Source organism: Labrus mixtus, chromosome 8, assembly GCF_963584025.1.
Source record: "Labrus mixtus chromosome 8, fLabMix1.1, whole genome shotgun sequence".
Classification (NCBI taxonomy): domain Eukaryota; kingdom Metazoa; phylum Chordata; class Actinopteri; order Labriformes; family Labridae; genus Labrus; species Labrus mixtus.
Window position 1 is genome coordinate 9833591 of NC_083619.1, and position 14929 is coordinate 9848519.

At 41.2% G+C, this 14929-nt stretch overlaps 2 protein-coding genes across 3 annotated transcripts in view; one reads left to right on the top strand and one right to left on the bottom strand.

The window, feature by feature from the left end:
* Window positions 1-7472, top strand: part of LOC132978521 (uncharacterized) — a 28490-nt gene extending 21018 nt beyond the window's left edge. The window contains exons 36-48 of the mRNA XM_061043725.1: window positions 621-783; window positions 867-1054; window positions 1131-1223; window positions 1316-1514; window positions 3285-3472; window positions 3636-3733; window positions 4096-4280; window positions 4368-4567; window positions 4701-4869; window positions 4987-5096; window positions 6217-6342; window positions 6834-6960; window positions 7064-7472. Coding sequence (XP_060899708.1) covers window positions 621-783; window positions 867-1054; window positions 1131-1223; window positions 1316-1514; window positions 3285-3472; window positions 3636-3733; window positions 4096-4280; window positions 4368-4567; window positions 4701-4869; window positions 4987-5096; window positions 6217-6342; window positions 6834-6960; window positions 7064-7074 — 1857 coding nt within the window. The 3' untranslated portion in view covers window positions 7075-7472. The remainder of the gene's footprint in view (window positions 1-620; window positions 784-866; window positions 1055-1130; window positions 1224-1315; window positions 1515-3284; window positions 3473-3635; window positions 3734-4095; window positions 4281-4367; window positions 4568-4700; window positions 4870-4986; window positions 5097-6216; window positions 6343-6833; window positions 6961-7063) is intronic.
* LOC132978823 (V-type proton ATPase subunit d 1-like) lies at window positions 7349-10643 on the bottom strand. 2 transcript variants are annotated; one of them, XM_061044143.1, is made up of 8 exons: window positions 10491-10640; window positions 9990-10161; window positions 9568-9746; window positions 8602-8681; window positions 8362-8439; window positions 8091-8267; window positions 7925-8002; window positions 7349-7654 (listed from the first exon to the last, which is right to left on the bottom strand). In XM_061044143.1, exons 1-8 carry the CDS (start codon window positions 10609-10611, stop codon window positions 7481-7483), a joined length of 1059 nt encoding a protein of 352 aa, XP_060900126.1. In that variant the 5' UTR covers window positions 10612-10640; the 3' UTR covers window positions 7349-7480. The 2 variants fall into 2 exon arrangements, with proteins under 2 accessions (XP_060900126.1, XP_060900127.1); XM_061044144.1 differs by lacking the exon at window positions 7925-8002 and having other exon boundaries at window positions 10491-10643.
* Between the last annotated feature and the right edge of the window lie 4286 nt (window positions 10644-14929).

Genomic DNA, 14929 nt, shown 5'->3' on the forward strand with positions numbered 1-14929 from the left:
TTAGCTTTATTGCATTGGAGGACTGTTTTTTTATACATCATTGTTAGAATCGGATTATAAAGCACTCTCAGGGCTCTGTGTGTGCTGTGTGACCTTTTCTTTCTGAGGACAATTTAAGTCTCAACATGAAGAGTGAGGACATTTTTTTAAGTCAGCGTCTTTAAAAGTTGAAGTTTGGATGAGGTAAAGACAATGATATGGGATTTCATGTAGTTGTGATAGTTTTAAAGAAAAGTTTCACATTTTGGGTAATATACTTATTAGCTGATTTTAGGGGGGGGGGGGAGATGAGAGGCTTGTTTGTCTGTAAAATATGAAGCCGCAGAGAGTTAGCATAGCATAAAGATTAGAAACAGAGGGAAGAAGATAGCCTGGCCATGTTCAAGATTGGCGGTAAGAAGGTCAACTGAGAATTGTTGTTTGAAATGGTTTCAGGTGTGTGTGTGTGGATTGCCGAGCATCCTCATGGTGATGAAAAGTCTCTGAGAAGTCACAGCGCCCAGCCAAGAGATAAACCAGCAAATAACCCCCTTAAAACCACGAACATGGTTTTTTTCCCCTGAATATACAAGTACAAACATGTGTGTGTGTGTGTGTGTGTGTGTGTGTGAATTTCACAGTCCAGAATTGGTAATTGGAGTGTGGAGGTTGGGAGCAGTGCCCTGACCTGGCCTGGGGGGTCTGGACTTCAGTTGCAGGCCAGACTTGACCGCAGGGAGAAGATCTGGCTGAGCGGGAGTGTAGAGGGGCGATGTCTGAGGACCACAGCAGGATATATGAATGGTAAAAAAAAAGAAAATCTCTGAAGCTCATGCAAACTTTTCAAAAAGATAATATTATTAAGAGTTTGATCCGTTCTTGTCCAGGTCCGGGACTGAGCGAAGATGTCACTGTCACAGCATGTGTTGGAAAGAATCACAGTTTGATGCTGGATGTGAAGGAAAAATATGGCAGCAGTAAACCTCAAACTCTTGGCCGTGTGTCTGTAGGATCAGCCAATCAGAAGCTGATGCTAAGAGCAGATGGCTGTTTGGAAAGTCTGACTGCTGTAGAGGTATCCCCAAACAAGAACTCACATTTATATAACATTGCAATGACACCTTAAGTAATATTTGTTGTTATCAAAACAGGCAAGGATTCAATATCTGAGCTCTCAGATACGGAAGAAGCTTTTGGAAAGAATCAAGATGATGCAACATCTCCTTCTTGAGTTCAGACAGCAGGTAACCACAACACACAAACTACCTCAGGACACTGTCTGCACCAACGATGAAAATGTTCCTTTTCTAACATGATGACTTCTCCTAATCTTCAGTCCAGAGACAGTGAGCTGCTCCAGGACCTGACCCTGGTCCCCCTTCTTCTATCCCAGCAAGCAAAGGCTCTGCTGGATCACAAACAAGACCTTTTTTTGTGGCAGAGAAGCCTCCTGTGGCGCATTGTCACCGACAGCCTGCCTCGATTTCTCAGCCTGCTGCAGCACGCATCTCTGCTGGGACAACAGGAACTGAGGAGTGAGTCCGGGCGTGTCAGCTCACAGCTGTGAATAGCAAAACAGACAAACATCTTTTCTTTTTTTTTTTTTAAAGATTTATTTTTGGGCTTTTTATGCCTTTAATGGAGAGATAGGACAGTGGATAGAGTCGGAAATCAGGGAGAGATAGAGTGGGGAATGACATGCAGGAAGGAAGCCACAGGTGGGATGTGAACCTGGGCCGCCCGCCTGAGACGACAGCCTCCATACACGGGGCGCGCACACTAACCACTGCACCACCAGCGCAGACAAACAGACAAACATCTTTAAGGGAGTTGTGCATTTTTTGTCACTGCGAGATAGCACTCTCAAAACATCTCAATTTAATTTCTTAAAAAATTCTGCCCAAAGCCTATAGATGACTATGTTAAGCTTAACCTTGAGCCTAAGGGCGCGGTCACACTGGCCATCCGTACCGTGCCCAAGCACACTTCAACGCTAAAGTCCAGTTCGTTTGACCAGTGTGACCGCTCCGTATCGTGCTCAGGCACGGTACACTTCATGCACGAGCACAAGCACGCCGCCGTGCCGGCCAGCGGGGAATTGTCACTGCGGGGGGGGCAATCGTGCTTGGGTACAGCACGGTACAGATGACCAGTGTGACCGCGTCCTGAAAGTTTAATTCCAGCATTACTTTTTAATTGTTGTTATGTTCAGTTGCCATTTTTACCCCCCAGTCTCTTTGGGGAGTTCTACGAGCATCTTAAACTGAAATGTGTGCTGTGAACAATATTCAGATGTGAATTCAAACCATGACTTCTTATGCAATAGACACATGCATTTCTGTTGGGTACATTTTTTTAAAGAGGACATATTATACCCCTTTTCAACCTTTTCAAACAGTCCCCTGTGGTCTAAATGAAACATCTGTGCTGTGCTTTGGTCAAAATATAACATGACTCAAGCACCAGAGGAGGTTTGTGACCCTGTATAAACCAGCTCTCTCAGAACGCTCCGTTTTGGTGTGTGTGTCTCTTTAAATGCAATGAGCCCCCCCTGAGTTTTCCTGGTAGACATCACTACATTGTAGTAAGACAAAAAATGGCGGTCCTGCGCAGAAGTTTTGTTCTAGGCTGGGGGTGGAGTCAATGGGTGGAGATATCGGGGAGACAAAAACTACATCAGAGTAACACATTGAAAACATCATGTTTGAGAGATTTCCAATTAGGTTTTTTACAAAGAAAGAATCAAAATGAAATTACAAATTCTATTATTGGCATATTTTTGGTTACGTTTCAGCCAATTAAGAAAATGGCACAGACATTTGGAAATATCATTATGCTAATGAAGACATATATTGTCATTATCAGATGTATTGGTTGATTTAAACATTTTGCAAAATTAAAATGGCAAAATGGTAGCTTCGTTGAGCTACAATTACATATTTGGAAATTTGTGACTGTAGTTACAAAAGTGCCTCCTTGTTCTTTGATAAGACATTAAAGTCAGCCTCTGCCTTTCCTCATAGGCACTAATTTAATTTCAAACTTCAACAAAACAAATTCTCCTTTTTACATCATTAACTGATCCAAGAAAAACATCTTCCCCTCACTAATCTTTGGTTATATCTCTGTTTTTACACAATCCGTTTCTATTATCACAATCCTATCAATCTGATATCTGTTGTGTGCTCACTCTGACATCCGCACTCCTTGCTGTTCTGTTTCTGGTATCTTAAAAGTGACATGTTGCCCTCATGGGAGACGTCTTAAAACATAAAGCCTGACGTCGTCTTCTGCTCCGTCCTCAGGGCCTTTAGCCACTCTGGCAGGTGTGTATCAAGATGTGAAGGGGCAGAGGCTGGAGGCGCTGTGGAGAGAGGCTGTTTCTTTGTGGACTGATGGGCTGGTGGAGCTCCTACCTGCTCTGATGGAAAACCCTCAGCTTAGGCCACTTGCTCAGGCCTGTGTCACCACGCTCAGCGCCGCCCTGGATGTGGTGATGTTTTCTCACATAAAGCTTTCTGTAGATATTTGCAGTCTGTGCATGATTGTGCATACACACATTAGAATGCAAGCATAAGACACAAATGATGACATGAATGTGCATATAAACACACTCATTAATGAATTACGAATGGTTCTTGCTCTGTTTGAGTTAGGGAGGACAGCAAACCTACCACTGGGTGGAGACCAGGTTGGCGATGGCTCTGTCTGGAGTCAGGAAACGTCTTGGATCTGTCTACAAATTCTCCCCGAGGTACCGGACATGTCTGAGGAGTACATGAAGAAAAGCTCACTAAGATTTTCCTTTCATAAAATGCTTAAAGAGATCAAAGAATGGGCATTTTGTCAATAAAATCTTCGTGTGCCCACCACACCCAAAAACAAGGTCAAATGTAGGCAAACTGTGAAAACTTTGACAAATTTAGTTAGGACTGTTTTTGGCGGTGGTGGTTATTATTTTCTTTCAACTGTCTTAAAATAACTTTATTTCGAATTGAATCAGATCCTAACTTACTTTGAAGTATTGTAATTGAAATGCTCTGCCAAACAGACCAAAACAGATGCTTGGAAATGATTCCATTAAGATATTTTGAACTGATCTATCTCTGTCTCCAGCGAGTGTTCAGTGATCATATCAGTGCCACTGCCATCGCTGCGCTGGCCCAGGGTGGCCCAGACTGGTCTGGTGGAGATCCTCCTGGAAGAGTGGCTCCTAAGGCCCCTGCAGACCCTCGCCTCCATCCGACCAGTAGCCGAACTCTATCGGCTGAAAAGGAAGATCATGGACAGCCCATTCATATGTAAGACTAGGCTGAAGTTTTTCAGCTTTAAGAAGGACGTAACAGTCATGAAGAAAGCCACATTGTCATTGTGTTTCTGTCTTTCAGATCAAGCTCTGTTGGTGGCTGATCAGTTTGTGGTGACATTCGATGGTCACCTGTACGAACTCCCGCGCTCCTGTCCTCTGCTCCTCGCTCAGGATGTCAGCGCTGAGTCCTCATTCACGCTAATGCTTGGTTCTCACTCAAACACCTTCCTACTAATTGGAATAGATAACAACACCATCAACATTCAGCGAAACGGACAGGTTTGTGTGGATTGGAGTAACATTAGCCAATCCAAAAACAAGAATTAAACTGGTGACTTCAAGCAGTCTGTTCAGAAACAACATTACTTTTTATAAGCATGTCAGTGAAAGATATCATTTTTTTGTGTCTTAGGTGAAGGCCAACTGCAACAGCGCTGTAACGCACACTTTTCGCAGTGACAATGGAGTGACTGTCAGGAGAGGGTCGACCGCTGTTCAGGTTTCCAATCAGCATGGAGTGTCAGTGTCATGTGACCTGCTGTTTCAGGTGTGCAGCTTCACTCTTGATGGATGGCTGCACGGTAAGGAAACAAATAATTCAGCAAAACATCATTCAAAGTTGGACAGATATTTTTAGAGCTCATTTGTAATTCTTAAGAAAATCAGTCCAGCACAAAACTCTGTTCTTGTTTGCACAGGCTCGTCCACTGGTCTGTTGGGAACTAATGACAATGAAGCAGGAAATGATTTCCCTTTGCCTGATGGATCTCAAGCTGAGAACATGGGCAGGTTTTTCCACAGTTGGCAGGTGGGACAAGTTATTCCTGTATTATTGTGTCTAAGGTCCTAAAATACTGATATATCAGTTCATCATCAATGATTCAATATCCCCAATACAAACAGAAAACATCAATCTGTATCCAGATATTAATTATGCCTATAAATATATTGATATTGTTTCTTTCATATTTAGATTAGGTCGTTTTTCATTCAAATGTCTGGAAGAGTTTAGTTTAAATAGTTTATGTGAATCAGGGAGAGTGTAAAAAATGACATTAGTCTCAGAAGAGAACCAGATTAAGCTAACTAGCTAATTACAAGCTGTAATCCCTTTTTTATAGAGTTCAATAATAAAATTGTTGAATAATAATTTAGTTGTTCATTTATATAAATCTGAGAGTATTAAATGGGCGCATGATATCAACTGTAATCAACCGTAGACCTCTGAGATATTGAATCGATTCGTACTGTGGCAGGTCTGTATCAGGATGTGAAAGGACTGTGTGATATCAGCAATGAAATCTGGTTTAGTTTTATACAACTGTATCATTTGTATTTGCCTATCATGTACATACAGGAAATCCAACAACTCGTTGTAATTTCACCAATTCCAGATTGATAAAAAACTAAAAAGACAATTAATAGTTCAAATCTGGTGAATCACTGCAATATGTCCATTTAATTAATATGACCTTTTTGATAACTCATTAGCCAATTTTAGACAAAGCATATTAAGCATATTTTTATTTGATAAATTACTAGCTTACCGTGATATCTGGAAGCTACCAGTGGTCTTAGCTAACAGTTATATTTGCCAACTAACAGTTTCATTCATTGAATGCTAAAGTTAGCCGGTGTGACCTAGAGTCAGTCCCAGTTGTGTTTCAGAAAAAACTCTTGAAATATGTCCTAGCTTTCATTTCTTATTGTTTGTTTTTTAGTTGCTGATGAATTGAAAATTATTGAATTAACACATTTTTTCCTACTTTTAAACAATTTACAAACCAGAAATTCAGCTAAATATCATGATTACAGCATCTGAGCCTCCCTTTGATGTCAAGTGTAAACTGCTGCCATTTGAATAAGTTTTATAAATATTAAAGCATCCAGCTCCCAGCTGCAGTTTGATCATCTTTTTGTGTCTGCAGATGAAACCAGACTGTATTAAACCATCAGGTGTAAATGAGCACTCTCCAGAAGCAGCCATCAGCCATGTGAGCTGTGATTTCCTGTTCTCTTCTCCTGACTCCCCTCTGAGCTCCTGTTTCAGGGTGGTGAGTACAGAAAAAACACTCTTGCCTTCTTACCCAGTATGAGCTTGGATGAAAGCACAATCATTAACTCCAGATGTCATCATTATCTTGTGAAGTTAATCATATTTGGACAAGAAAATCACATGTGGTAAAACAAACTTGGTCTTCGGAAGATGTACATTTGGACCAGATTGTTAAAACTGGTCTATGAAGAAATATGGTCATGTAACTTTTTAGTTCTGGCAAAAAAGAAATCCTTGAAAATAAAAGTGCATATTTTTCAGCTAACATAAAACGTCGAGAAATCCTAATAAGCTCGGTGGAAAGCGAAATGATGCTGTGTGACGTGGGCATGAAATCGAGGACATCACACAGAGGAAATTAAACTGAGAACTTGATACCCGCTTGACAAAATAGATGTGTTCTCGCTCTAGCATCCAAGGCTGTAAGTATGATAGTGTTTGTGTGAGCTTCATGTTAACAACAGTGTGTGTCTGTGTTTGTGTCATCAGGTGAGTCCCACTCAGTTCTTGTCTGTTTGTGAGATGAGCTCCTCCAGAGCCCCCTGCAGACTAGCATCTGCTTTTGTTCACCTCTGTCAGCAGAACTACATACCTCTGGAGGTGCCTGTGCAGTGCTGTAAGTTTCACTAAGTTTGTTCTCTGGTTCTATACTGGCAGATGTTTTGACTGTATCAGTGCAATAATCAGATTGTACCTTCTTCTCTTTCTTCCTTTTTCAGTGAAAGTATGAAGAAGGGACAAGCTGCTGTGAAGCAAAAACAGAAATCTATGACCTCTTTTAGCTGCTAGATCAAAATTTAAACTTTTATACCACTGTTTGTGCTATGCATTATTCTTTATTTTGTATTCAATTTTGTATTGTTACACATAATTACACCTATAATATTGATACTGTGCCAATAATGAGAATGTGAACAAATAACTACAGAGAGCAGTTCATAAGTAACCATGTGGCCTCGTTTTTGTTTTCTGTGGTCTGTAGTACAAACACTGAATATTTTTGTGATTGCCCTTCGTGAAAACACAGTGACTAATTCTCACAAGTTAACTTCGATCATGAAACGAACCATGTTTGTTTACATTCAGTGCTTGTATTGATTTATTATTAAACAATTTGTCAAATATTTATTGCTCAGTTACTTTGTTCCCTGGAAGATGGGGATGTAGTTGTGTATCTTGGACTTCTGCCTCTGTGTGACACACTCAGAGATCCAGACGATGTTGCGGCTCTCCTGCTCCTTCAGTTTGATGTAGGAGTAAAATACTCCAAAGTGGAACTGCTGCATGAAAGCAAGCGTGTTCAGCTTCACCTGAGAAAGGATAAATGATGATAGAGGAAGAGACTTAAATACACGGACATAAACTGTACATAAAATATATAATTTTTCTCTTTCATCCCTGCAGATATGTTAGAGCCAAAAAGATCACAGACTTCAAATATCACAGATTCTCGAACAGTGAAAGCAAGAGTGTAAAATGTGTTTTGTGGTTAAGCTATTTTTTACTATTTAAAAAAATTTGAAAGTCATCTTGAGATATTAAAAGTTCATTTTTACTGAAACATTTTAAAGTTATATTACCTCCTGCTCAAAGAAACGATCCTCCAGGGTCTTAAAATCTGATCCTGGCTCTCGGTCTTCAAAAATAATTTTATGATCCTGAAGAGATGTTAATGTTAAAGTTAACGTCTGATTGAGGGATGCAGCAGCACTCATTGAGGAGTCCTTCGGGATCAATATGACTCACTGGGTAGCAGTCAGCCACAGCCTTGACCTGCTCATGGTCCTCTGCCTTGGCCAGAAGGTGAAGCCCCTCAGGGTAAAGCTTGCCACAGGATGGATACAATGCACTTCTGTCCGCACTGCTCAGATCTGTTCCAAAGGAGTTTACTGTGATGATGAAGGCTCGCCTGTCCGCCTCAAACTGCGGTATAAACACACACAAATTATTTTCATCAAGTCTTAAAACCCAAACGACAAGCAAATCTAACCCAATGTATTTAAAATCATCACAGTACCTCCAAAATGGGACACATTGTGTCTTTAGTGGCTCCTCCGATGTTCTTGCAAAAAGTGTGAAAAGACTCCAAATATGCCTTGAAACAAAAGTTTAAAAAATAAACATGAAGTTTTTGTTCACCTGAAAGAGTAACTTAAACTTTCAGTACACTTTTGTTAAACATGAGTTAAGAATTGATTTTGACTTGTACAGTTTTATCTCTGACAGGCATCAGAACACATTATCACCCTGCAGTCACCTTGTACAGTTTGCTTCTGAGGATCTCAACTTCCATTTCATCCAGGTTGATCTCAGACACAGCATCCTGGAAAAACTGAGCTATGACACAAAAACACCAAGTTTGATCATTATTCTGTTTAATATTGACACAAACAAATTAAACAAGCTAGCATAGCTATCCTTAGCTGTATTACTAACAGGCCCTTTAGCAAATTTAATAGCTTGTTGAGCGCTTTAACATCTTCTGTTACCAATTACTGAAGTTGTTTTTTCCCCTAAGAACAAAATGCAATAATGTAGTAGAAATAATAAAGAATGCAGAGTAGGCCTGAGTGCTAACTTGGCTTGCTAGCATGTTTAGTGTTTAGCTAGTTAACTTAGATACAGTATCACTAGCTAACTGTCAAAGTAGTCACCAATGGTTCCTTAAAATGGAGTTGTGTTTACCATGTCCCTGAGAGAAGTGCATAAATGCCCCCCTCTTTTTGTACACAAAACCAGTGGAATACTTTCTGCAGTCAGAGATTTGACGTATTTATTTTCAGAAACGGCGGACTATGGAAACTACAGCCAATAACAAGTCAACATGCTGTGATTTGACTCTCATGAAGTTTTTTTTTTCATAAATGTATGCCAAATTGAAATAGTACCATTAACTACCTTCATTTGTTGTTATTTTAAGAAAATGTAAAATTTAAGAAAACTGCTTCGGACGATCAATATTTTCAGTGAGAGCCACAGAGAAGTGGAACCCAAATCCATTTTAGAGACTCCACAAGCTTCAATGTTTTAAAACTAAACTTAAATCATGGCTTAAAGTACACCAATCATGTGACCACTGATTTAAACCTTTAATGAGAATGTAATGGAGTTTTGTAACATGTTGTTTTTATGTGATATACTGTTTGTAAAGTTGTGTTGTTCTTAACTGTTATGTGTTGATTTTGAGTTAATCATCTCTGACCAGATTAATTGATTAATTTACCCAGTGGTGTGTCCACAAGGATGGCGGAGTAGAGCTCAGTCGGGGTTCGGGCAATGCCGACTGCTGCCATTTGGTCAAAAGCTCCCAGTGGGTGACACCTTGGAAGGAGTTCTTCCACGTCTCTCTGTTTGAGGGCCCCCGTGATCAGCAGGACTACATTGTCGATCATGTAGTTATATCTATGGCAACACATAGAACCAAGATAATGTATTTCCAATTATAGTCCTTTGTCTGCATAACATTTAATATTTAAATTAAATTATAAAGGACATATTTCTCAACAGATGTGTCTTTATCTTTAGAAACCTCGGAACAGGGAGCACATACAGTTGAATAGTCAAAATGAGTTGTTTTTTTGTGTAGCCTAATTTCCTACAAAAAAATAGACAACAGGAAGAGCAAAACTCTGAGTCATGTCGTACGTGATATAGTCGAGGAAGGTGGATAGAGGAGGGAGGGCGTTGGAGCGAAGGCAGCTGAATTCAGTCACGAGGTTCTCCCGGAGCTTGCTGTCCACAAAAGACACAGTCAAGTCCTCTTCGGATGAGGACAGCAGCTTACCATAGTCTGTACTCTGCAGATGCAGCTTCATGTCTGAGAAAGAAAAAAATCCTTGAGACATATTTACATAACTCGGGTTTAATGTGCATCACAAAGTTTTTTTCTCAGCCACATCCTTATACTTTAGATACTGTAGAAGACAGAAAGAAAGACTGTTGAAAAAGTTGAAATGTAAAAATTCTTTGAAATGTCTCGTGCTCCTCTCTAAATTGGATCCAGATGAAGGAGATAGTAGATAAGGTGACCCCTGTCAGCACCCGACTGCAGCTATTTTTCAGGCACCCACACACATTCTCACTTTTTTCAAGGCTGTAAACTGTAACCCAAAATGACAAAAAAAAATGCAAGATTGATTTTTTTACCCTCAAGAGTGTCACACTGAGCCAGATTGTGATAGTCCGTGGAAGTCAGAATCCCGGCCTTCATTCCTCGTACTAGACCCTCCAGATAACCATGATCCACATTGAAACTGAGCTCTGCCATGATGTGAAATGAGCTCTGAACAAGCCTGACTGCCGTTAATATGATGTGTAAATGTGTCTCTTTAAGTTTTTTTCTCCAGTAACTTCTGCATTATTCCCTCTCTGACTAACATTCATGCTGATATTTTTCCTTCCTCTTTGACACCAATAAATTCCATAGCTGCTCTAAAAGTGTTTCTCTATTAGTTTCTACTCCAGAGAACATTTATTTTGTCTGGCAATGATAAAATGTAATTTGATTTTATCTGTGAGGACACCTCGACAGCTGTAAATATGTAGGCTTGACGGCCATGGCTAGCAGACAATGCTAATGCTAGGTTCAATGAGCCCCGTGACTTTATTTTAAATTTTTTTATTGAGCCCTGTGACTTGATGGGCACGCTAAATTAATACAGTATGTCATAAATATCCATGACAATCTCAAACAATGTATTTCCTTAATCATAAAGTTTAAAGAAACTACATGTTCATTGCAAATATGAAAAACTACAAACACAATACAAGTAGTAGACTAGGCCTACATAATAGTTAGGAAATAAATAAACAATAACTTCAGAAAGAAATGTGCAGGAGAAGCCAAAGCAACCCACAGGGGCTTGTTGAGTGGCCCTCTGAATGTAAAACAACCATGAAACACACAAACAGACAAACAAATAAAGTCCAAGCAAATACAATACAGAAAATAATTTACTATAGGCTACTTGAATTTTGATTGAAACTAATTTAAGAATCGTAAATCATAAATTAACGTTTTCGAGACCAGCCTGCGCATAATGATGAAAGTAGAACTCTTAAAGTCTTTAAAGAATAAAAGAATAAAGTCGTTATTTTAGTCTATATCAGAAGAGCAGCAGCATCCTGTTCTCAAATGACAAACATGGAGCATCTTGTCCTAAAGGTTTCATTAATAAGGAAATAGACTACTTCCTTGTGTAGTCGGTAAAAACAGTTAGTTCAAGAGAAGTTTTCACTTCAACTTGTAAGACCTTGTTTACCTGTAAAATGATGAACAGGACACAAACTGGCTCTGCACATGATTCACTTTAACAAGGCAGACCGATAACAGACACAAATAGTTGTGTTGTTTACTTATGCAGATATGAAACTACACATGCTTTTGGCACATCATCATCTTCACATTGTCATAAAATATCAGCACCCTGAAAAGATACTGCAAGAAACTGAAGAAAGAAGCACACTGACTTGGAGGAAGTTGTCTGCAGAGGAAAAGACTTTAAGAGTTCTACTTTCATCATTTTGCGCAGGCTGGTCTCAAACTCGCTAATTTACAAGTTTATTCTCTTAAATTTATGACTTTAATCTCGAAATTAAAAAAAAAATTAAATAATTCAACGTGGCCATTATCCTCCGTCGTAGATAAGAACAGCATACAGTGTATCATTAATCAAGATGAGATTTGTTAAACACTATGGAGAGAATCCTCTGATCCACCACACCTGACTGCTATGCATGTGCATCAGCTGGTCTCTTATCTGATCCAGAGAAATAAATATATCAGTGTAGGTGTGTAAATCGAGGAATGTGACACACTTTGGCCGGAAATCATGCAAGGGAGAATTAAAACCTGCACACTTGTTTGAAAACAGAGATTAAAAAAAAGATTTACTATACCAAAATATTTTCACTCACCCCACTTCTATGATTCAGCACATTCCTAGTTTGTTCATTTTTAAGTATGAAATAATTTGTGCCAATTTATTTAGCAGAAGCTAGATGAGATGTTAAAGCAGTTTTGTAAAGATAAAGATAAAGATAAACTGTATTGATCCCCCATGGGGGAAATTTTTTCATTACAACAGCTCAAGAAAACAGGAAACAGGAATATAATTATAAAAAAAAAACACAAAGTTAAAAATCAAACATATGTACATCAGTTAAATAAAGGCAGAAAAAATACAATAATAGAATAATACCAGGTATGTACACTTCCACTTGTGGAAAGAGTTATTGTTATTAAAAACACACACAGTGTGTAGCATTGTTGATATGAGTCATGAGGTGGTGATGCTGTTAAAGAGTCTGATTAAAGAGTCTGACTGCAGATGGGATGAACGACCTGCGGTAGCACTCTGTCTTGCAGGGTGGGTGTCTGAGTCTGCTGCTGAAGGAGCTGCTCAGGGCCCCCACAGTGTCATGTAGGGGGTGAGAGGGGTTGTCCATGATGGATGTCAGCTTCACTAACACCCTCCTCTCCCTCACCTCCTCTACAGAGTCCAGAGGACAGTCCAAGACAGAACTGGCCCTCCTGACCAGTCTCTTCCTGTCTCTCTCTGTGCTCCCTCCTCCCCAGCAGACCACTGCATAGAAAAGTGCAGACGCCACCACAGTGTCATAAAAAGTCCATAACAGAGTCATGCACACTTCAAAGGACCTCAGTCGCCTCAGTAGGTGTAGTCGACATTGGCCCTTCTTGTACAGGACGTCTGTGTTGTGAGACCAGTCCAGTTTGTTGTTGAGGTGAACACCCAGGTATTTGTACGTCTCCACCATCTCAATGTCCAAGCTCTGGATGTTCACCGGTGCAGTCTGGGGTGACTTTCTGCGGAAGTCAATCACCATCTCCTTTGTCTTGCTGGCGTTGAGCTGAAGGTGGTTGAGCTCACTCCAGTCGACAAAGTCCATGATAACCTGCCTGTACTCCTGTTTGCTCCTCTTAGACACACACCTTAGACACCCTCCGATGGCTGTGTCATCGGAAAACTTCTGCAGGTGGCAGCTCCCAGAGTTGTAACAGAAGTCCGAGGTGTACAGGGTGAAGAGAAAAGGGGAGAGAACTGTCCCCTGAGGGGCCCCTGTACTGCAGACCACCATGTCAGACTCACAGTCCTGAAGCCTCACGTACTGTGGTCTGTTGGTGAGGTAGTCCGTTGTCCATGCAGCCAGGTGACAGTCCACTCCCGCCCTCTCCAGCTTCCCCCTGAGCAGTGCAGGCTGGATGGTGTTAAAGGCACTGGAGAGGTCAAAGACCCTCACAGTGCTGCCGGTGTTCTCCAGGTGAGTCCGGGATCTCTGCAGCAGGTAGATGACGGTGTCATCCACCCCGATGTTCGGCTGGTAGGCGAACTGCAGAGGATCCAGATTTGAAGTCACCAGGGGGCGGAGGTTGTTGAGGACGATCCTCTCCATGGTCTTCATCAGGTGAGAGGTGAGGGCCACAGGTAAGTGGTTAGGCTCCCTGGGGTGGGATGTCTTTGGGACTGGCACCACGCAGGACGTCTTCCACAGAGTCGGTACCCTCTCCAGTCTCAGGCTCAGGTTGAAGATGTGCAGAAGGACCTCACAGAGCTGGTCTGCTTCAGGTGTCTGGAGCTGATGCCGTCGGGACCTGTGGCCTTCCTCGCCTTGATCTTATGGAGAGGCCGTCGGAGGAGGAGGAAGAAGAGGAGGGGGTTGTTGAGGGGGCGTCTGAGGAGGAGGAGGAGAGGGCTGTTGAGGGGGGGTGGCAGGGCACTCAGGGTACTCAGGGTACTCAGATGGAGTGTCTGAGAAGCGGGCTGGTCTGCGCTCTGGTGGGTGGGGGTGGGGTTGGGAGAAGAATCAAATCTATTGAAGAACAGATTCAGTTCATTTGCCCCCTCCCACGCCTTCTGCTGTGACCTGAGATGTTATTCAGGCCCCTCCAGACTTCTCTTGCATTTTTCTGTTTTAATTGCTCCTCCATCTTTGCCCGGTAGCTGGCTTTCCCCTCCTTGATTTTTCTCTTGAGCTCCTTCTGCACCCTCCTCAGCTCCTCTCTATCTCCAGATCTAAAAACCCTCTTCTTTTCATTGAGCAGGGTTTTCAGCTCAGGGGTCACCCAGGGTTTGTTGTTGGAGAAACACTGGTTTTTTTTTGTTGGGTACAGTGTTCTCAACACAGAAGTTTATGTAATCTGTGATACAGTGGGTTAAACGATGTCGATGTCCTCCCCATGCGGGCTGCACAACACATCCCAGTCAGTGGTGTCAAAGCAGTCCTGCAGCGCCTCAGTGGCCTCCTTATTACATAACTGGTTTTGGGGGGTTGTGTTTTCAACATAGACAGATTTATGTTAAACCTGGCCTGTGACCTTTCCTCACTCACTAAATCCTCAAATGAAGAAGGAATGTTTTTGATTTGACCCCGCATGCTCAAATAACCACTCAGCACATGCTTATGTGGGCTGCTCTTAGATGGATATGTTACTGAAAAATGACTACTTCTCCTTCAAATTACACTTACCTTTTTCTACTTATGGCCATGGCTATTGCGTGCATAACATATTCTGACAAATAAGAAAATGTACTATCATTAAACAATGTAATACACGGACCACAGAG